Source organism: Pipra filicauda, unplaced genomic scaffold (assembly GCF_003945595.2).
Source record: "Pipra filicauda isolate LSUMZ 115617 unplaced genomic scaffold, ASM394559v2 scaffold1025_size60801_pilon, whole genome shotgun sequence".
Classification (NCBI taxonomy): Eukaryota; Metazoa; Chordata; class Aves; order Passeriformes; family Pipridae; genus Pipra; species Pipra filicauda.
The window spans coordinates 1-21,695 of record NW_024103458.1 but is presented as its reverse complement, the minus strand read 5'-3'; the positions used below and the strand labels follow the sequence as shown (position 1 = coordinate 21,695).

The 21,695-nt window shown below is 52.2% G+C and overlaps 2 protein-coding genes, 2 long non-coding RNA genes and 1 pseudogene across 4 annotated transcripts; 4 read left to right on the top strand and 1 right to left on the bottom strand.

Moving 5' to 3' along the window:
- Positions 1 to 724: 724 nt before the first annotated feature.
- Positions 725 to 1,519, top strand: LOC113998497 (annotated as a pseudogene).
- A 3,466-nt stretch (positions 1,520 to 4,985) lies between these two features.
- On the top strand, positions 4,986 to 7,233 carry LOC113986250 (class II histocompatibility antigen, B-L beta chain-like; the record flags this gene model as incomplete). Its single annotated transcript, XM_039389955.1, is given in 6 exon segments — positions 4,986 to 5,010; positions 5,524 to 5,793; positions 6,432 to 6,637; positions 6,639 to 6,714; positions 6,982 to 7,088; positions 7,194 to 7,233. Coding segments are annotated over 6 exon segments (693 nt in total), but the record flags the coding sequence as incomplete, so codon positions are not given.
- Positions 7,234 to 16,718: 9,485 nt separating this feature from the next.
- On the bottom strand, positions 16,719 to 17,678 carry LOC114002245. Its single transcript, XR_003545803.2, has 2 exons — positions 17,590 to 17,678; positions 16,719 to 16,906 (listed from the first exon to the last, which is right to left on the bottom strand). It is a non-coding gene; the product is annotated as an uncharacterized LOC114002245 (long non-coding RNA).
- A 323-nt stretch (positions 17,679 to 18,001) lies between these two features.
- Positions 18,002 to 20,560, top strand: LOC114002238 (ubiquitin carboxyl-terminal hydrolase 42-like; the record flags this gene model as incomplete). Its single annotated transcript, XM_027748120.2, has 6 exons — positions 18,002 to 18,727; positions 19,311 to 19,511; positions 19,898 to 20,005; positions 20,081 to 20,183; positions 20,310 to 20,377; positions 20,538 to 20,560. Coding segments are annotated over exons 1-6 (528 nt in total), but the record flags the coding sequence as incomplete, so codon positions are not given.
- A 3-nt stretch (positions 20,561 to 20,563) lies between these two features.
- Positions 20,564 to 21,676, top strand: LOC120324929. Its single transcript, XR_005566660.1, has 3 exons — positions 20,564 to 20,608; positions 21,160 to 21,242; positions 21,564 to 21,676. It is a non-coding gene; the product is annotated as an uncharacterized LOC120324929 (long non-coding RNA).
- Positions 21,677 to 21,695: the final 19 nt, after the last annotated feature.

Below are 21,695 nucleotides of genomic sequence, written 5' to 3'. Positions count from 1 at the left end.
ACATGGTGACTCCTTTCCCCACTCTCATCCCAGCAGGAATCACGGCCTGAGTGATCCTGGAGCTGGATCCGCCCCTTCCCTCTCCCTGTGGAAAGGCAGGAGCTGCTGGCAGAGCTCATCCCGCTGCTCCTACCCACCCCAGCCCCCCTGCGGCTCTTCCCGATGGATCAACTTCCTGCTTTTTCCCGTGTGAAACCCAGGACCACAATTATTCCTGAGGCTTTAATTTGGGTGTGAAAATCTCCTGCTTTGGGCAATAAATTCTGGCTCCCTCCTCCGGCATCCGGCAGTTCCTCTGTGGGAACCAGGAATAGGAATGGGGACAGGGGGGACTGGGATGGGGACATTGGGGAGAGGGATGGGGACACTGGGAGCAGGTTGGGGACAGCAGGAATGGGAATGGGAACTCCAGGAATGGGAATGGGGACATTGGGAGCAGGTTGGAGTCACCAGGAATGGGAATTGGGACACCGGGAATGGGAATGGGGACATGGGAGACCAGGATAGGGATAGTGGGGACAGGAACGGGGACCCTGGGAGCAGGTTGGCACAGCAGGAAGTGGGAATGGGGACAGGGATGGGGACCGACCGTGATCCCGATCCCGATCCGTTTCCATCGGTCCCCCCTAGCGCCCGGCCGGCACGGGGGCTGCGCGACGGGCACGGGGAGGGCAACAGGGACCGGCTGTCGCTGACGGGGCTGTTCCAGTGTGTCCCCGAGGGCGCCATGGGACGCGTCATCCGCGGGCAGAGGAAAGGCGCGGGCTCCGTGTTCCGCGCACACGTGAAGCACAGGAAGGGCCCGGCCAAGCTCCGCGCCGTGGACTTCGCCGAGCGGCACGGATACATCAAGGGCATCGTCAAGGACATCATCCACGACCCAGGCCGGGGCGCTCCCCTGGCCAAGATCGCGTTCCGTGATCCGTACCGGTTCAAGAGCGCACGGAGCTGTTCATTGCTGCCGAGGGCATCCACACCGGCCAGTTCGTGTACTGTGGCAAGAAAGCTCAGCTGAACATCGGTAATGTCCTGCCTGTGGGCACCATGCCGGAGGGCACCATCGTGTGCTGCCTGGAGGAGAAGCCCGGTGACTGTGGGAAGCTGGCATGTGCCTCTGGGAACTACGCCACAGTCATCTCTCACAACCCTGAAAGGAAGAAAGCCAGAGTGAAGCTGCCCTCTGGCTCCAAGAAAGTGATTTCTTCTGCAAACAGAGTTGTTGCTGGAATCGTTGCCGGCGGAGGCCGTATTGACAAGCCCATTCTGAAGGCTGGCAGGGCCTACCACAAGTACAAGGCCAAGAGGAACTGCTGGCCACGTGTCCGTGGTGTGGCCATGAACCCTGTAGAACATCCCTTCGGAGGGGGTAACCACCAGCACATCGGGAAGCCCTCGAACATCCGGAGAGACGCTCCCGCCGGGCGCAAGGTCGGTCTCATCGCTGCCCGTCGCACGGGCAGGCTGAGGGGAACAAAGACTGTGCAGGAGAAGGAGAACTAAACAACCTCTGTGGAGGTTACCTTTTTTTTTTTTATGGAGTCCATCATCAGCAAATTTGCTGATGACACCAAATTGGGAGGGATTGTCGACCTGCTGGAAGGCAGGAGGGCTCTGCAGAGGGATCTGGATAGACTTGAGAGATGGGCTGATTCCAATGGGATGAAGTTCAATAAAGCCAAGTGCCAGGTCCTGCACTTTGGCCACAACAACCCCACGCAGCGCTACAGGCTGGGCACAGAGTGGCTGGAAAGCAGCCAGGCAGAAAGGGACCTGGGGGTACTAATTGACAGGAAGCTCAACATGAGCCAACAGTGTGCTCAGGTGGCCAAGAAGGCCAATGGGATCTTGTCCTGTATCAAAAATAGCGTGGCCAGCAGGAGCAGGGAAGCGATCCTTCCCCTGTACTCTGCGTTGGTGAGGCCACACCTTGAGTATTGTGTTCAGTTCTGGGCCCCTCAGTTCAGGAAGGATATTGAGGTGCTGGAGCGGGTCCAGAGAAGAGCAACAAGGCTGGTGAAGGGACTGGAGCATAAGTGCTATGGGGAGAGGCTGAGGGAGCTGGGGTTGTTTGGCCTGGAGAAGAGGAGGCTCAGAGGTGACCTCATCACCGTCTATAACTACCTGAAGGGAAGTTCTAGCCAGGTGGGGGTTGGTCTCTTCTCTCAGGCACTCAGCAATAGGACAAGGGGGCACGGGCTTAAGCTCCGCAAGGGGAAATTTAAGTTGGATATCAGGAGAAAATTCTTTACAGAGAGAGTAATCAGGCATTGGAATGGGCTGCCCAGAGAGGTGGTGGATTCACCATCCCTGGAGATTTTTAAACGCAGATTGGACGTGGCACTGAGTGCCATGATCTAGTAAATGGACTGGATTTGGACCAAGGGTTGGACTGGATGATCTCGGAAATCTTCTCCAACCCAATCGATTCTGTGATTCTGTGATTCTGTAACTCTTGGAACGCTTCCATCAACGCTGCCTCCGTACAATCCTAAACATCCCCTGGTCAGATGATGTGACCAATCCATCTGTTCTAGAACAAGCAGCAGTCACAAGTATTGAGGCCATGTTGCTGAGAACACAGCTGAGCTGGGCAGGACACGTCTCCAGGATGAAGGACCAACCACCCCCTCCCTAAGATCGTGCTCTGGGGTGAACTTGCCACCGGCTGCTGCAAGAGAGGAGCCCCGAAGAGGAGATACAAGGACTGCCTGAAACAACATCTCAGCCTTGGCCACATTGATCTTCATCACTGGTCTACTCTGGCCTCCAGTCGGGAGGTCTGGAGACACCCCATCTCTAACGCTGCTGCTTCCTTTGAGAACGCAGCAGGATCACCATCGAGGAGAAAAGACAACACAGAAAGAACCGTGTCCTGTCGATCCCATCCAAGGAGTCTTTCTGCTCTGCCTTTTGCAACTGGACGTGTCTATCTCGTATTGGCCTCTTTAGCCACCAGTGTGCTTGTAGCAAATGTGGGGAGAGCCCTTCCCAAATCTTCGTTCATGCAGCCCAGCCATGATTTTGGATATTAATTTGGGAGTCTGGACTCACTGGTTTATTTGGTTCTGGAGCTGGTCTTTGGTTTATTTGGTTTTGGAAACAGGTATTTGGTTTCTTTTGTATAATGGGTACTTCAGGTTGCAAAGAAAGAATCTTGAAGAAATCCTTTCTGGTATTTTGGATATTAACTTGTGATTTCTGGACTTCTAAGTTGATTTGGTTTTGGAAACTGGTATTTGGTTTATTTTGTATCCTTGAACCATTGGAAACAAATTGGGACCCCTTTGGAGGGACAAAGCTGTTGATGCTCCAGGGGTTCCAGGACCCTGAGGATTCCAGTGCCCACTGAAAGTTATTCAGGGAGATCCTCTCGGTCCCTGGATGCAGGGAGTTCCAAGCAAGATCCCTGGGATTTTATTAATACATTAAAAAGTTTATAAAAGTTATATAAAAGTATATAAAAGGTGTACCTAACAACATAGAAATGGAGCTCTATAATATAATATGATTGACTTATAAAAAGTTGTGATAGAACTGTAAAAGAAGAGGTGTGATGCCTCAGAGCTTTTTGGAATTTTTAACTTTGGTAGATTTTAGAAGTAGTGGTGTAGTGATTGTAGATTTTAATGGAGCTGCATTCTATCCCTTACCCTGTAGCATAATGTTTGCACATCCCCAACCCTGTTACCCCATCCCATATCAACCCCTCTAAATCCCGTTAGCGTGTTTAGTCTTCTTTTCAAGGCAGAATTGTAGAAAAGCCTGGACCAGAAAACATCACACAGACACAGCCACCTTCAAGCCCAGAACTCGGGAGGAGCTCCAAGGACTGTGGGTGCTGCGAAGAAGATGAAGCTGAGGAAGAAGGGGTCCCAAAGAGCCCAAGCCCAATTCCCAAAGGGGTGTGTCGGGGGCAGAACGGGGCAGAAGTGGGGGGTGGAGAGATCTGGGGTTGGATGGACCTTGTTCTAAAATCCCAGAGCCACTGCCTGGGGGGTGCCCGTCGTGTGTGTTCCCCTGGCCTGAGGCTCCACTACAGGACCTGCTCTCTTTATCTCATCTCATCCACTCCCCTGGCCTGGAGTCTTTTCCTCCGCGCTCTCTTGAGGCAACGGGGACTGGACCTACCAGGTGCTGGGGATGCTGGAAATCCCCCCCGGTGCCAGGTGGAGCACGTCAGCCTGGAGCATCCCCTCAGCCAGGACTGGGGTACGGCCCGGCCCCCCCAGCACCGGGGGCACACTGGGAGGGGGGTGAGGGGCTCTGGGGGCCGTGGAGGGAACTGGGAGGGAGTTTGGGGGGTAAGGGAAAGGGTCTGCGGGGGAATGGAGAGGCTGAGAAGGAGGTTGGTGGGTACTGGGAGGGCTGAGAGGGGCTTTGGGGAGTCCTGGGGGCAACTGGGAGGGAGTTTTGTGGGAGCCTTTTGGGGATGGGAGTGGCTTTGTGGGGAAATGGAAAGGCTGAGAAGAGATTTGGGGGGGTCCTTGGAGGGCTGAGCGTCCCAGCCTCGACCCCCCAGTCCATCCCCGCGCTGATTTTGGGGGGGTCGTTTATCCCCCTGTACCTGCTTTTGTTCTGACACCAGCCGACTGCTCCCGGTGTTCCCAGTAAAGCTTCCCAATTCTCTGCACTCCCTGGATTCCCAATTTTGGGTACACCTGAGCTCCCCCCTCCCCCACGGACCCCCCGAACCCCCCAGCCCCGGGGCTGCCGCGGGGGCCCCCAACGGCCCTCAGCCAATCCCAAAGCGCCCACGCCGCCCGCGCCCAATCCCAGCGCGCCGCGCTGATGACTCATCAGTCGCCGGGAAGACGCCTCGAAAAAGGCCCCAACTGCGCCCTCAGCCAAGCCCAGCGCGCCCCAAACCCCCCAAAACGGCGCCGCCCGGCTGGTTTGGGGCTGTCAGCAGCTGTCCGGCGCTGGGCATGGAGCGTGTGCGGGGAGCTGGGGCCGTGCTGGCGGTGCTGGTGGTGCTGGGAGCCCCCCCGGCTGCGGGCGAGGAGCTGTCGGGTGAGCGGGGGGGGCGGGAAGGGGGGAGGGTGGGAAAGGGGGGGAAAGAGGGGAGAAAAGAGGGTGTGGGAGCCCCAAAAGTGAGTGCGAGGGGGGTTGGAAGGCCCGGAGTGAGTGGGAGGGGAGGGGGAGCCCCAAAGTGAGGTTGGGGGGGTCTGGGGATTGTGGGGCCGGTGGGAAAGGGTTGGGAGAGGGGGGAAAGGGGATGTGGGAGAGCAGGCAGTGGGGTGCCCTGGGGGTCCCTGGGTGTCCCTTGATCCCTGGAGCGGTTCCCTGGGGCTCTGGGGGGGGTGGGATCCGCATTGGGGGGGTCCCCAACCCCCCTGTCCATCCCCGGGGGGCTGATGGGGGGGTTCCCCCCAGCCAAGAGCCGGTGCCGGGGTGTCCGTGGGGCAGAGGGGGGTGGGAAAGGGGGGTTCGGGGTAGTCCCCTGAGCTCCCACCCTTCTGGGGGGGACTGGGGGATGATGGGCGGGGGACGGGGCACCCCCTGACTCGTGTCCTGCACACACAGGGGTGTTCCTGCACATGGGAAGGGAGGAGTGCCACTTCATCAACGGCACCGAGCGGGTGAGGTTTTTCGAGAAGCTCATCTACAACCGGGAGCAGCAAGCGCACTTCGACAGCGATGTGGGGGTCTTTGTGGGGGACACCCCATTTGGGGAGATCCAGGCCAGGTACTGGAACAGCCAACAGGAATGGCTGGAGTACAAACGGTCTATGGTGGACAGGTACTGCCGGCACAACTACGAGGGGTTCACCCCGTTCAGCGTGGAGAGGAGAGGTGAGCGTGGGGCAGAGCGGGTCCCCTCGTCCCCTGCCCCGGGAATGACACTGGAGCTCCTCAAACGCTCCCTGTGAATCACCCCAGACCCCTCAGCCCTACCTGTACCCGTCCTCGTGGCCTTTTGCCCCCTCCCAGTTCCTCCCAGTCCATCCCAGTCTCTCCCAGTGCCCCCCCGCGTCTCCACCCCGCTGGGGCCACCGAGCTCAGGCCCCTCAGCCAATCCCAGCGCGTCTCTCTGATGACGCTCCAGTTGCCAGGCAGACCCAAACCAAAGAGTTCCCTCACCACGACTCTGCCTCCCAATCCAGATCGCTTCCTTCCCAGGCCAGACCAGTCACTCCCAGACCTTCCCAGTCACTCCCAGTCCATCTCACTCCACTCCCAGACCCTCTCGATCCATTCCCAGACCCCCTCAGTCCATTCCCAGTCGTTCTCACTTCACTCCCACATCTCCCAACTCTCTCCCCAGTGCCCCCCCAGACCAGCCCCTCCTACCCCACTCTATTCCTAATCTCTCCCACTGCCACCCCAGTCCCTCCCAGTGCCATCCCAATCCCTCCCAATGTTCTCCAAGCCCTCTTCCCTCCCTCCCAGTGGCCCCCAGCTCAGCCCAGTGTCTCCCCCGTCCCTCCCAGTGCCCCCCAGCGTGTCCATCTCGCTGGTGCCGTCGAGCTCCCAGCCCGGCCCCAGCCGCCTGCTCTGCTCCGTGATGGATTTCTACCCTGCACCGGTGCAGGTGAGGTGGTTCCAGGATGGGCAGGAGCTGCCGGAGCACGTGGTGGCCACCGACGTGGTCCCCAATGGGGACTGGAGCTGCCAGGTGCTGGTGCTGCTGGAAATCCCCCCCCCGGCACGGGGTCACCTACAGCTGCCAGGTGGAGCACGTCAGCCTGGAGCACCCCCTCAGCCGGCACTGGGGTACGGCCCGGAACCCCCACCACCGGGGGGCAACAGGGGGCGACTGGGAGGGAGTTTGGTGGGTGCTGGGGGTGAAGGGAGGGGGTGGGAGGGTCCTAAAGGGTCTGGGATGGTCTTGGTGGGATCCCTTCAGGGGCTGGGAAGGGACTGGCAGGAGGTTTGAGGGACCCCCGGGTGGGCTGGGGGAGAGCGGGCCGGGCTCTGTGGGGTGCCGGGGGGTGCGTGGGAGGAGGTTTTGGGGGTGCTGACCCCCCCGGCTCCCCCCAGAGGTGCCACCGGACACCGTCCGCAGCAAGATCCTGGTGGGGGTCGGGGGCTTCGTCTTGGGCTTGGTCTTCCTGGCGCTGGGGCTCGGCTTCTACCTGCGGGAGAAGGTAAAGGGGGGTCCCCAAATGGGGGTCGTGTCCTACCCTCTGCCCACAGCCTCTGTTCCCCCCCTGCCTCCCACCCCACTCTCACCCCCTTTTCTCTCCCCACAGAGCTCCTGAGCCGCCGGCGGCCGCAGCCCCTCCCCGTGGCCTCGGGCCCAGCCGGGACCCTCCAATCCATCCCCACCCGCACTTTGGGGGGTGTCAGGGACTGGAACAGTTAATGATTTATGCATTCTAAGAGACTTCTGCAGGCTTTTGACTTTCTGATGGGTAACTGGGCCCATCCCCCTCCTCCAGTGCAGAAGATGTCAAGCCCCCAAAAGGCGGGAAGAGCCGAGTTTACCACGCCCTCCACATGAACTCCACGCCAAAAAGGGGGACACCCCCCTATGAAAACAACTCCCCGCCTTGGGGGAGGTGCAAAGGATATGGATACTGACTGGTGACTTTGGGGGTTTGGGGGGATTTTTCCTTCTTTTCCCCTCCCCACCTGCGGATCAAGACCATTCCTTTTACATGGCTGGATCCAGTGGGCGGTGACTATTTACGTTTTTACCACTCTCATCTTTTCTTTTTCCTTGCTCTCCCTTACTCTTACCCTGTCTTTCTCTCCCCTATGCATTTTTCTCCTCCCCCGAAAGGTTGACCTTGTTATATGACAGCCCCCAAAACGCTGGCACACCTGTTGATACAGAATTGTTAAAATAAACCTTGTCAATATGTTTTCAGACACCGATTATTTAGTGTCGTTTCACTTTAATCCACCCCAAGGGAATTATTGATAAAACCTGAGTTACCCCCCCCGCCTATTTCCTGGGGCGGATCGTAACAGTCACTGCTGTCCCTGTGATGTCACCGATGTCCCTGTGATGTCACTGCTGTGCCTGTGATGTCACCGCTGTCCCTGTGATGTCACTGTTGCCCCTGTGATGTCACCGATGTCCCTGTGATGTCACTCCTGTCCCTGTGATGTCACTGCTGTGCCTGTGATGTCACTGGTGTATCTGTGATGTCACCGATGTCCCTGTGATGTCACTGAAGTCTCTGTGATGTCACTGATGTCCCTGTGATGTCACTGCTGTGCCTGTGATGTCACTGCTGTCCCTGTGATGTCACTGCTGTGACTGTGATGTCACTGGTGTATCTGTGATGTCACTGAAGTCTCTGTGATGTCACTGCTGTCCCTGTGATGTCACCGATGTCTCTGTGATGTCAACGATGTCTCTATGATGTCATCGCTGTGCCTGTGAAGTCACCGCTGTCTCTGTGATGTCACTGCTGTTCCTGTGATGTCACTGCTGTCTCTGTGATGTCACTGCTGTCTCTGTGATGTCATCGCTGTCCCTGTGTTTTCACCGCTTTCTCTGTGATGTCACTGCTGTCATTGTGATGTCACCGCTGTCCCTGTGATGTCACTGCTGTCTCTGTGATGTCATCGATGTCCCTGTGATGTCACCGCTCTCTCTGTGATGTCACCACTGTCTCTGTGATGTCACCGATGTCCTTGTGATGTCACCGATGTCTCTATGATGTCACCGTTGTCTTTGTGATGTCACTGCTGTCTCTGTGATGTCACTACTGTCCTTGTGATATCACCAATGTCCCTGTGATGTCACTGCTGTCTCTGTGATCTCACTGCTGTCCCTGTGATGTCACCAATGCCTCTGTGATGTCACTGCTCTGCCTGTGATGTCACCAATGTGTCTTCAACCAGACTGCAACCACCACTTTTCAATCAGACTGTGACCACCACTGTCAACCAGACTGCAGATCACCACTCTCGACCGAACTGCAACCACCACTCTTGACCAGACTGCACCACCACTCTCACCAACAGGGGTTTTTCCCCTCTCCCTTTCCTTTGGGCTCAGGGGGCCCAACAAACACCACTCTGTTCATGCCCCAGGATGCTGGGTTATACATTTGGGTTTTGTGGGTTATAACCAATTTTTGTCTGTATAATCGTACTTATTGTGTTATTTTATTAAATTGTTATTCTGACTTATAATCTCTCTTTTGGGTTGAGTTCATTTCCCCTGCTGGTTTACCTTTAAACCAGCACAATCAGACTGCTCAAATTACCGGGGTATTACTCTGCTCCCCATTGCTGGCAAGATCCTGGCAAGAATACTCTTGAACAGACTAACACCCACTATAGCAGAAGGAATTCTCCCTGAAAGCCAGTGTGGTTTCAGAGCCAACAGGAGCCCCACAGACATGGGATTTGTCCTCAGACAACTGCAAGAGAAGTGCAGGGAACAGAACAAAGGTCTCTATGGAACCTTTGTTGACCTCACCAAGGCTTTCGATACTGTGAGCAGGAAAGGCCTATGGCAGATTTTGGAACATTTAGGTTGTCCACCCAAGTTCCTTAAAATGATTATCTCACTCCATGAGGATCAGCACGGCCAAGTCAGATATGGCAATGCACTTTCTGAGCCCTTTCTAATAAAGAACGGTGTAAAACACGGCTGCGTTCTCGCTCCAACCCTATTCACAATCTTTTTCATCAGGATGCTCCAAAGGGCCATGGCAGACCTCGAGGATCAGGATGGTATCTACATTTGATACCGTACTGATGGAAGCCCTTTCAACCTAAGGGGACTGAAGGCCCACACCAAGACCTTAAACCATCTTGTCCGGGAGCTGCTTTATGCTGATGACGCCGCCCTCGTCGCTCACACAGAAGCAGCTCTGCAGCGTTTAACATCCTGCTTTGCTGAGGCTGCTGACCTCTTTGGGCTGGAAGTCAGACAGAAGTTCTCTATCAACCTGTACCTCAGGAAGTCTTCCATCATCCCCATATCACCATTGGCCAATCAGAGCTCAAATCAGTCCAGCACTTTAATCACCTAGGGAGCCTCATCTCCTTGGATGATAAGATTGACGGGGAGATGGACAACAGGTTAGCAAAGGCATATAGTGCCTTCAGAAAGCTTCATAAAAGAGTTTGGCAAAATAAAGACTTGAAGAAAAGTACCAAGGTCAGTGTTTACAGAGCCATTGTGCTGTCTACTCTCTTATATGGTTTCGGATCATGGGTCATCTACCGCCACCACCTGCGACTCCTGGAACGCTTCCATCAACGCTGCCTCCGTACAATCCTAAACATCCACTGGTCAGATGATGTGACCAATCCATCTGTTCTAGAACAGGCAGCAGTCACAAGTATTGAGGCCATGTTGCTGAGAACACAGCTGAGCTGGGCAGGGCACGTCTCCAGGATGAAGGACCAACCCCCCCCTCCCTAAGATCGTGCTCTGTGGTGAACTTGCCACCGGCTGCCGCAAGAGAGGATCCCGAAGAAAAGATACAAGGACTCCCTGACACAACATCTCAGCCTTGGCCATATCAATCAAAATAACTGGTCTACTCTGGCCTCAAATGAGGAGGCCTGGAGACACAGCATCTATAGATGGTAATAGTATAATAAATATTATTAAAATAATAAAATAGTAAATACTAAAATACTTTAAGCAGAGTTATTTATTCCACGTTGTAGATAATTATAGCTAGAAACATAGTGCAGTATTTGGAAGCAGTGTTGAAGCAATTATATTAAAGCTAAGAAAACAAATATTAAGTAGAGATTGTGCAGCACACAGACTACCGCCCTTCAGAGAAGAAGAGGAGGGTTTCCACGCCCCAGAGATTCACGTCAGACAAGCATTCAGGGCACTCTGGCAATGATGGCGTTGGATTATGGCCCTGGCTCAAGCAGAACGGAAGACTAGCACTGCGTTTATTAGCCAAGGCATCCTTGTTTTCGACACGCCTTCTCAGACCTGAGTGAATGATTTAGCTAAGTAGATGATAGTTATAATAATATAGAAATATTATTAGAAATATAGACATATATATGGAAATATAGAATATATAGAGAGAAAAGTATATATAGAAATATAGAAATATATTTAGAAATATAATATAGAAATATAGAGAGAAGTAATACTTTATAATACATTATTACATGTTATATATATTCAGCAATAGATAGTAATGTTATAAGAAATATTATTAAAATAATAAAATAAGAAATACTAACATACTGTAATCAGAATTATTTATTCCACGTTGTAGACAATTATAGCTACAAACATCTCAGCCTCGGCCATATCAATCAACATAACTGGTCTACTCTGGCCTCCAATCGGGAGGCCTGGAGACACACCATCTCTAACGCTGCTGTTTCCTTTGAGAACGCACGCAGAATCCCTCTCGAGGAGAAAAGACAAGGGAGAAAGAATCATGTCTTGCAGAATATACCACCTAGGGAGTCTTTCTGCTGTGCCTTTTGCAATCGGATATGTCTATCTCGCATTGGCCTCCTAAGCCACCAGCGTGCTTGTAACAAATGTGGATGGAGCCTTCTTAAATCTTCGTTCGAGAAGCCCAGCCACGATGATGTGTTTAAGACGGGTGTTCCATAATTTAGTGTTCTCACTGAAACCATGCAGACCGTGCGCCACTCGCTCACTTCCCACTCCTCCTTTCCTTCCCACTCCCCCTCCATCCGGAGGCAGGCTGGACGGGAGAATTGGAGGCACAAAAGGTAAAGATGGCAGGCTGAGATAAGAACAACTTACTGGAAACGGCAATGAAATAAGAAAACAGTACAGCAACAGAACAGTAACAGAAACAATACTAATAACCGAGTGTCCAAGGGAGGCAAATGACTCACACATGATTGCTCACCAGTTGGTGCCCAACTTTGCCACCACGCACACAACCTGGAAGAGACCCCTTCCCCCATCCTTGACAAAATGAGGAATAACCTCTATGTCCTGGCTGTGCCCCCTCCTGGATACTGCCCAAATTAACACTGCCCTGACCAGAAGCAGGACAATCACCTTCAGGATCTGCAGCACAGCTTTCGGCTCTGCACCGGAGGCACTGGATCCCTCCAGGCCAGGGAGGGGAGACATCAGAGATGAGCAGACTTTGGAAATCCCTCACCTCTCACTCCGGCCCATTTTTTCTCATTTTATGGGATGGAAGAATACATACCCAACTCCGCCCAGTGTCCTTCTCACTGGAAATCCCCTGAGCTTTGATTCCTTTGCTGACATGCTGCTTCCTCTGGGAAAAGCAGCCAGAAAACCCAAGGCCATTGCTTTGAGTGAAGGTCTTTCTTAAACACTTTTCCTGAAGTGCACCCAGGAAGGCTGGGCTGCAGCAGCACATGGCCCCCATGGCTTTGCTACAGCTCATCCAGAACACCTGGAAGCCCTTCTCTCACCATCCAGCCGCTCCCCTGCCCTGTCTTCCCCACCCCACAGGGATGCTGCCGAGGAGTTAACAAACTTCACAGTTCAATCCTGATATCCCACTGCTGACTGGGATGGGGGGAGACCAGGGGCAGTTTTGGCCCCCATCAGCACCAGCTCTTGGGACAGCCAGGCTCTCTCCTGACATGTGGGCTCATCTCTGCAGCTTTGCTGTCCTCCACAGGGCGTTTGCTGAAAAAAATCATCTTCTAGAAAAGATAGATGACACCAGCCCAGGGGTCAGCAGCACCACATGAGAGCTTGGCAAGATGCCCTGAGGACAGCCAGGCCAGGCAGAGAGAGCTGGAAGGACCACAGGGGCTCTCTGAAGCAGCCCCATTGTACAACATAGACAAGGGGGCTAAATAAACACTGGGCTGAAAGATGAGAGTGCTCTTCCAAGGGAAATTTACAGCTGCTGGACAGGCCTGGGGCTCTTGCTGGAAAGCTTCAGTCTCTGGGCTCCCGGTGCCCAAAGGCATTGCAGATAACTCCTTCTCAAGCAATGGCAGGGAGCAGGGTGGAGAAGTCAAGGATGAGGCAGATCAGAAAGACTGGGGCAGCACAAAGAGATCTACAAGGCAGAGAGACAGCATCTGAAAGGCACTCCTTGCTGCCCTATGAGCTGGTGCCGTGGGCTCTACAACTGCTGCCTGCAGTCAGCTTGGAAGCTCCGGCAGTTTTAACAGGAGGTTTGTCTGCAAACAAGATGCAGAGACGTTACGATGATGGATGCGGGTATATTCCTGACCTAGGCTCTCCAGAGGGAGATTCGCTGTCTCCTCATGGGCCATAGAGGCTTTTAATATGGGATGAACTTCACTTGGTCTCCCCAAGCTCATGTCCAACCTGTTCCATGGCCTCTGACTGCGATCTGCTGTCCACCTAGCTTCATCCCCCCTCACAACCCTGGGGACTCCTTGGAGATGAATGGCTGCTGTGCCAGCACCTACTGCTCCAGGAAGGGAGTGCAAGGGGAAGATGCTACACTCGCAGGTGCAAAGAAGGTTCATTTTGCCATGGGATCCCAGGAGGTCACCATGCACATCGTCAATGGGGTCTGAAAAAAAGAAAACTTACAGATGTTGAGGCAGCTGAGCTCATCAAGCACATGTAGAAAAGCTCCTGATTTCAGTATGGCTGGCTCTTTTGAAATGCCCCAGGAAGGAAGATTTGGTCTCAGGCATCATCAGCCCCATTGGCCAGTCTAGACAGAACTGCCTGGACTTGAATCAGAAGTTTGTGGATAAGAGATTTAGCTTCATTTAGCTAGAAATGGGATATCTCTCTCCAGTGAGCCAGCTGCTTGCCATTCCGTTAGTCCCTGACCACAGGCAGCACTGAATCTGTGATCTCTCCCCCTCCAGTTTCTCAGAGTCCCTGGGTAACCCTGAAAGCACTGCTTCAGTATCAGCTTCTGCAAGAGGCCTTCCAAAAAGCAGCTAGGGGATTAGGTGAGGGGAAGAACCAGAAAATCGCACACATTCTTCCCTGGATTCGTGAAAGACAATAAGAAAGAAATACAAGACCCCCAAAAGCAAGTCCACTTGATGGGAGCGGCAGGTGAGCATCTCTGGTTCAGTAGTGATACGACGCACTCAACTGCAGCTTGCAGACAAGAATCCTGAACCATTCCAGTAGCCAAGATTGCCACCTGATCCCAAGGTCCCCTGTCCTCTGCCCCACGCATTTCCACGGGACCAAAGCACTGACGGTACTGAGTCATAGTGTAGTGGTTTGGACTTTGTTTTCCCCCAGAGGCTAAAGAAAAGTGGTAGACCCCAAGGGGTGGAAACCCTTGGAAATTTTGAAGTTCTGCCCAATGGGCGCTCCTGCAAAAATGTAAACATATCACAACCAGACCGGAAGAGATGAGTTGTAGTTTGGTTGTTGTAGGAGAGGTGGCCATGTTGTAGAGCCACGAGGAAGGGGCTCTAAGCCCCTTGGGCCCTCTGGGGCCTCCCAGCCCTTGGCTGGGGGGCTGCAGGGACCCGGAACAGCATAAAGCTGGGCTAGGTGCCTGTAGTTATGCCGGGAGATGTTTTCTCCATGGACGCAGAGCAGCAGCCGACGCTGACCAGAGAAACGGTGGCAGAGAGCCAGAGATAAGGACCTGAACTGGAGGAGCAGCAGAAACAACATGCAGCACCGCAGAGAAGACTCCTGGAAAGGGAGGAGAAAGAGAGCCAGCAACTGAGAGACAGAGTTTGGGGTAAGACTGTACCAGATTCCCCAAAACTCCCTTGGAGACCCTCTTGGAGGAGAGGGACATAGACTCCTATTTTGGAGAGCAGTTTTAGACATGCAGCACTGGAGAGAGAGGAGCTAAGAAGCTCAAAAGAGCGTCCTGGAGCTGGACTGGGACAGCCAGATGGAATGCAGGGGGAGTTGACCTTGGCTTCCCCCCCTTGCACTGCTGCCACGGTGGCAGCCTGAGAGACAGGGCACAGAGGCCCTGCAAGAGATACCAGACCGTCACGAAGACCCCCCTGTGTCTCGTGATATGACGTGGTGAAACGACCTTGTCTGGGGTTACGAAGCCCATGGAAGACCCCTTTGCCTGTGTCAAGGGGGCCGAGGGAGAGTTGGATACCTCCCATGTGAGTGCTGGCAGAAAGCCAGCTATCAGCTGCTGCATGTGGAAAAGACAGACAGACTGCTGCCTCAGAAGATGCTGCTGCTTAAGGACTGGAAGGGATCTGTCCTTCTTTCCCTCCTGGACTTTTATTTGGAGGGGAGAAGAGATCTGGTCCATTGTAAATACTATATGTCATGGTAGAGATAGTTTGTGATCGTGTGTATAATGTGATGTTATATTTATTTGTATAGTCATTGTAATATATTCCCTTTCCCCCACTTTGAGTCTGGTGTGTTTTGTCTGGAAAAAAACCCATCTCACATTAGGTTGAGATGTGGGAGGGGGATGGAGCTAGGGAATTGGATTTTTTGGGGCTATCTCAAACCATGACACATAGTTACAATTAAAGCTTCATTTTTTTTAACATCATGGTATGATCACTACAGCCCAGAATACCATGATTTGAGTAGCACAAGATTTCTATAAGCAGCACCAGCATAGCAAGATTTTGTAAGCCCTTTAGCACCGAACTGTACAGCACAGCTCAGCTTATGATGCCTGATCACCTGGACCTGATCACTCTGCAGGCCAGGGCACATCCTAATCCTTGGTTTGTCATGTCAATATAACAATCTTAATCTAGACTTGAAACACGTTAACAGAACAGGAGTGGCCCTTTCAGGGGAGAAGAGCCTGTTTGGTATTAAGATGGGGCTCTGTGTGCTGCTGTGCTGCCCTGTGCTGCTGTGAGGCCATCCCAGCCTGGCAGGCAGGCGCCTGTGACCTGCAAGGCCTGTGAGGAGCAAAGGAGTCGGCCTGGGGCCTGGAAATGTGAAGGCTGATAGGGAGGGGGAGAAGGGGTCTTCCTGGCGCACTGGACCTTCAGGGACTGACGATGAGGGCAAAGGGGACTCATGTAGGACCAGCTTGGTCACAGAGCACAGCTGTTTATGTCCTAAAATGCCCCCATATGAGCAGGAGGCAGGAGCAGAGTCACTGTTCACGAGTGCCATTGTTGATTGTCTTCATCAGAGAGCTCCTGAAGTGCTGCTGGGAGGACGGTAATACAGGACCTAGACATCAGGTTAGGGCAGGGGCATAAAAAGGTCACCTGAGAGGTGTAATGCAGGAGTAAATGCAGAGACTTTGTCTGGGTAAGGGATACAAGGAGCCTCCCCAAGGATGACAGGGATAAAACCAGCTGCTGCAAGACGTGATGAAAAAAGCCATCCAAGCAAAGTCATGCCCGAGCTGGATGCCCCAAGTATAAAAGAAGAAACACCTCGGAGTGGAGCAGGAGCCATATGAACTGTGCTGAGCTGGGCAGGAGTGAAACCACCTGTCCTGAGAAGAACTGAGTAAAACTTGATGCCCCATTCCAGGCAGGGGCCAAACCAGGCAGGTCAAGTGTTGTTAAATAACAACCAGCTGCATCCTTGGCGCATGAGAAACACTATCTGCCTGCTGAGCAGAGGTTACACCAGGTGTCCAGAGGACTGCCTGTTGCTAAACACCTCTGAAACTGTCGGGATAAATAGGACCCTCTAACAAATTGGCTTTTTAGTGTTAGAAAGCAAGTGATTACTTTTATTTGCAGCCCTGCGTGTGCATGTGGCTGACAAAAATCCTGCCTCCGTCCTGACAGCAAGACATCGCTTTTCACCTATTTATACAGATTTGGCAAACAAAGAAATTAATGTTCATTGCTTCCAAATTACATCACTCACTCCCTTTCATTAATTAGTATTCTATGTGGTATTGGTTATTAATTTCTCACTTTCTACTGTAATAACTTCATATCTTTAATCTTTTTTGTATATTTTCCCTCCCCTAGGGATTTTCTGACACAAATGCTGAGCCTTTGTTAGTCTTCTTCTTTAGCTGCTGGTTTCTGCAGAAGGTCCTTGTAGTCCATAAATCTTGTGTTCCAGATCTCCTCCTTCAACAGGACATCTTTCTCTGACAGGCTTTCTCCACTGAAGCATAACAGGGTTAACTTCAACAAAACTTACAGTTTTAGGACTTTTCCCAGGCTGTGTTCTCCCAAAGGAGCTTATGACAATTTTTACTCCATGCTGGCTAAAGTTGATTTAAGGCTGAACGCACCGCCTATGATGTGTGTTAAAAACAACTAATCAAAAAGTTAATTAGGAACACTAAAAAAATTAGAAAAGTTTGATGATTTCCAAGAAGCCCCAAACAACATAGGCCAAGTGCAGCAGGGACAAAACTGTCTCTATCCATTGATGCCAGGAAAAGGCAACAGTAGTAAAACTCAACAGCCACAGGTGCTATTAAGCCGGTATTTGTTTATTTCGGCGCCGGACGTGCAGGGGACAGCTCCGCCTAACACGCGCGTGCCCTCACCATCCAGAGTGGGAGTCTGGCTAAAGTTGCGGCTGATCAAAACCTAACCAAGCCTAGCGGCAGGAGTAAATGTGAAGCTGCTAAAAAGCCATCCAGGAACGTTTTCAGAGCTTGAGGACAAGACAGCAGCTGGGCGGGGGCCAGCAGCCAGCCAAGGTCCTCCCAGCGCAGCCTCTGAAGGGTTCCTTTGGCAGTCCCAGTTCAGGGTCAGCCCATGGTTGTACCCTGGGGGCAGATGAAATTAATTGGAAAGGAACCCATAAGAGTCCAGGTGCTTTGCTAAGAGTCTCACCGATAGAAGTGGCAGTGAAACCCTCAGCGCCTTGGGGGCCAGAAAAGCTGTGACCTGGCTCAGTTACAGCCCTGAGCAGGCTTTTACTCCTCAGGCCGTGTGGCTCAGGGAAGGTGTGGGAGCTCTGTCCGAGGATGACTAGCCCTTTGCCACCAGCACGGGGGGAGGTCCAGTGGCTTCCACCTGGCGGACGTGCCATGTGGGTTCCTGTGCCCAAGAACCATGTGGTTCCATGTGGTTCCATGTGGTTCCATGTGACCCCATGTCACAAAGGGGCAGAGATGTGGCACCCATCCGGTATCCTGAGGAGCGCGCCAACGAAAATCAGTTGGACAGAGTTGGCCTTCGGGATAACTCAGCTCCTTCCTTTGCTACTTGTGTGCCTGCCTTTTTTGCATGGTTTATTGTTTACTGACCATTTCTCCTCAACTTTCCTCCTCTTTCAAAGGTAATGCTTTGACTTTTGGCACAGATCATAGAGCAGGGTATAGGGGATAAAAGTATAGGCTGATTTATACCTTCCGAGCTGTAGGCTGAGCTGTTACAACTTTTAGAGGCTGGCCAGGTATGACCTAGGCTAGAATTCCAGTTTGCTGATTCTTGGTTTTTTTTCCATAGCCTAGGATAGGTAAGCAGGGAGGTGACTGTAGTCTGAGGGGATGGGCTCAGCCCACCTTGATTGCTGTGGGAGGGAGGGAGGCAGAAAAAGGAGAGCAGCAAAGGCAGCAGTTAAAGTAGTGGCTGAAAGACGGTCACTCCTAGGAGGTGGGAAAGCCAGAGGGCTCTGTTGCTGAAGCAGTGTCAGGAGAGCAGCAGGGCCTCTTCAGAGAAGGTACCGTACATTGGAGCATTTCAAAAGGGCCTTTGAACCCGCTGTGAGTTGGTGCCCCGCGCCTGATCATAAGGGCGTGAGCTGCAGCTCAGCAGCAGTTACGAGCACCACTGAAAGACTTGGTGGGGGATGCCGTTCTGCGTTTCTTTAGAGTTTTGATACTTTCGGTGAGCTACAGTAATTTCTTTGCAACTAGGTGACGGGATTGGTGCTGTTCTCTTTCTGGAGAGAAAGACATCCTTGGTCATCTAAAGCATTGCACTCTCTGCCTGAGAGAGGCAATGGCCACAGCAGGGAACGACTCCTGTGAGTAATAGCTTCACCAGCAGGTTTGGACTTTGTGAACTGCCACAGGCAACTGACATGGCTGGTGGTCAAATCCCAGAATGATGTGCTCACAACCTAGAGTGATCTCTGGGATGTTTCCTGAGAGCAGTCCAACTGACCCCCGTGTTTACAATTAGACCCAGGAAAACACCTTTTGTCGCTCCTCTGACACTAGGTACAAGACTTTGAAAGCTGCCATTGCTCGTAGAGAGGTCTGCCATCCTTTGGGTTACCTTCCGTGCTCAGTATTTACTTGTTTTCAACAAGTTCCAATCAGGAAAAGGGATGGCTTCACTGATAATCCAGTCTAGAACTCTACTGAGAAAGGAAGGTAGCCTGCGGCCCAGAAATCAGATGGTGGGTTTGTTGGACTCTCAGCAACGTAAACAGGGGAATGGATTTTTCCAAAACAGTAAATTTAAATGGCACTGTTTAAGCTTCCCCTGATGTTGTTGGGTTGGCAGTTGAAGCAGATGGTCCTGAGCGCTCCTGCAGAGACCTCACTGTTTAAATATGCCTTTGTGCCTCGTTTCATCTCTTTCCAAATGGAATTTCCCTGCAGTCATTGCCGAGGGAATGACTCCGCCACAAAGGATCCTCTTTCCCCCCGAGAAGATTTGCATGGTCTGGCAGCAAAGGCAGAGTGCTGGAGCAGGACTCCGCAATGTGGGCAACACATGCTTCCTTAATGCTGTCCTGCAATGCCTGACATACACCCCGCCGCTGGCCAACTATCTGCTCTCCCGGCAGCACAGCCAGGCCTGTGAGTACTCTTAGGGACATCTCCCTGTGAATCTGTTAATCAAATCCCAAGGATTCCCAGAACCTGAAATTTGATTTAGGAGAAAAGCAGCCCTTTGTCAGCCCCAGAACTTGTGTTCTTTGTACACTCAGGAGCCACCTGTCCTATCCAGCTGTCTTATTCTTCATGAAGGCACATCTTTCTAGCTCTGGGTCTCTATTCCTGCAAGTTAAAACCTCAGTTTAGCATTCCTCTGAAGAACATTTTCTATGCACTAAAACGTGCCGTGCTTGTTGAAACACTGGGAGGAGTGGCATATTGCACTGGAGTGGGAGTGGAAGAAGAGGAGTATTCCACCACTAGGGATATTTTGCTAACCAGAGGACCTTCTCTCCCTCCCTCCTCAGGTCGCCAACAAGGCTTCTGCATGATGTGCATCATGGAAGCGCATGTTAACAAGGTCCTGCGTTCAGTCAGTGCCATCCTGCCTTTGGCTGTTCTCAGGGCTTTCAGATGTATGTGATTTCAGGTTCTTTGACAGGTTTTCTTCCCTTCCTGTAGGAGACAACTACTAACTTCCTGTTTCTTAGTCATAGGAGAACATTTTCAGCTTGGCAGGGAGGAAGATGCCCATGACTTCTTATGCTGTACTGTCAATGCCATGCAGAGAGCTTGTCTGAGTGCAAGCAACGAGTAAGCACAAGCAAGTTACCTTTACAAAGTTCTGAGCCCTTTGGACTCCTTGATGTGGCCTCATCAAGGAAAACCTCCAGCCGGGGCTTGGAGGAAGTAATGCTCTGTCTTACTACTTGTTTCCAGCTTGGACATATCATCTCAATCTACTACCATTGTCCATCAAATATTTGGAGGCTTTCTGAGATCCAGAGGTATGTTTCTACAACAGCTGCTCTCCTTGGCACTGCCTGTGCCCTTCTGTCTGCCTGTGCCCAACAGCTGGCCCTGGGACTAGCAGGACAGGTACAAGGAGCACAAAGCAGGACCATCGTTCAGCTCACCATTGCTCGGCATTTTGATTTTTCCTTCCAGTCATCTGCTTCAGCTGCAAAGCCACTTCTGATTCCTATGAGGCCTTCCTGGATGTCCCCTTGGATATCAAAGTAAGAGGTTTTGCAGTTGTGCTTCAAGACATGGCAAGGCTTTTCAGAGTCAACCCATTTGTCCTGAAAGCATAGACTGTGAACACCAGAGGTCTTGGTCGTGGATGGGAAGGGGAATGGATGTTGTCCTCCTGCAGAGGCCATGGCACTGGTCTCTCTGTAGGTGCTGGCTTGAAGCTGGACAAGCACCCATTATGCGCTCTGCACCCTTGACATATCCTCATCCTTCTTTCCTTTGCCCTCCTTCAACACCTGTCTGGCTTCCAGGCTGATGGGTTGGATTGTTTTCACTACTGATGACCCTACATAATAACATCAGTAGCTCAATGGCAGGTGAGAGAGAGAGGGAGCTCTTGATTGCCCCTGAGAACCTCTGGGACAGGGGAAATGTTCAGCACCACACTCTCTTTCTGGCTCCTTCTGGATACAGCTTGCAGATTCATGGCGGGTCTCCTCAGCATCAGCTACAGGGGTTTTCTTGTCAGCTCCTGGAAAATGTTTGGGCCAGGGCATTTGCTGTAGCTCAGTGCACCGATTTCTCAATTCTCCAGGCAGCCTCATCCCTCCCTGCAGCTCTGGAGGACTTTGTAACACCTGAGCACCTGGATGGTGAAAACTGCTTTCAATGTAGCAAGTAAGATGATTCCTAACAACATATTAACACTAGACTCTGTGGGAGGGGGCTACAAGTCATTGAGCAGAAGTCATCTTCTCGTGGAAGTTTACTGCACACTGATGAGACACAGTTTTGTTTGTCTGGTTTTTGGGGGGAGGGGGGTTGGGGTTTTTTCTTTGTTTGTTTGTTTGTTTGTTTGTTTGTTTGTTTGTTTGTTTTAAATATGGCAGCAAATTGCCTTAAAATAGCATAAGGATGCACGAGACAAGAAAGGTTGTCTGACTGCCTTGGTGGAAGATAGGGTGCATTTCAGCGCTGTGCTCTGTGCTTGGTTTCAAGGTGTGAGAAGAATGTTGCCGCCACTAAGAGGTTCACTGTCCACTGTGCACCCAAGGTTCTCACTGTGTGTCTGAAGAGGTTTGACTGCTTCACTGCTGGGAAGATCAGCAAGGTGTGTACACTATTGGTGTG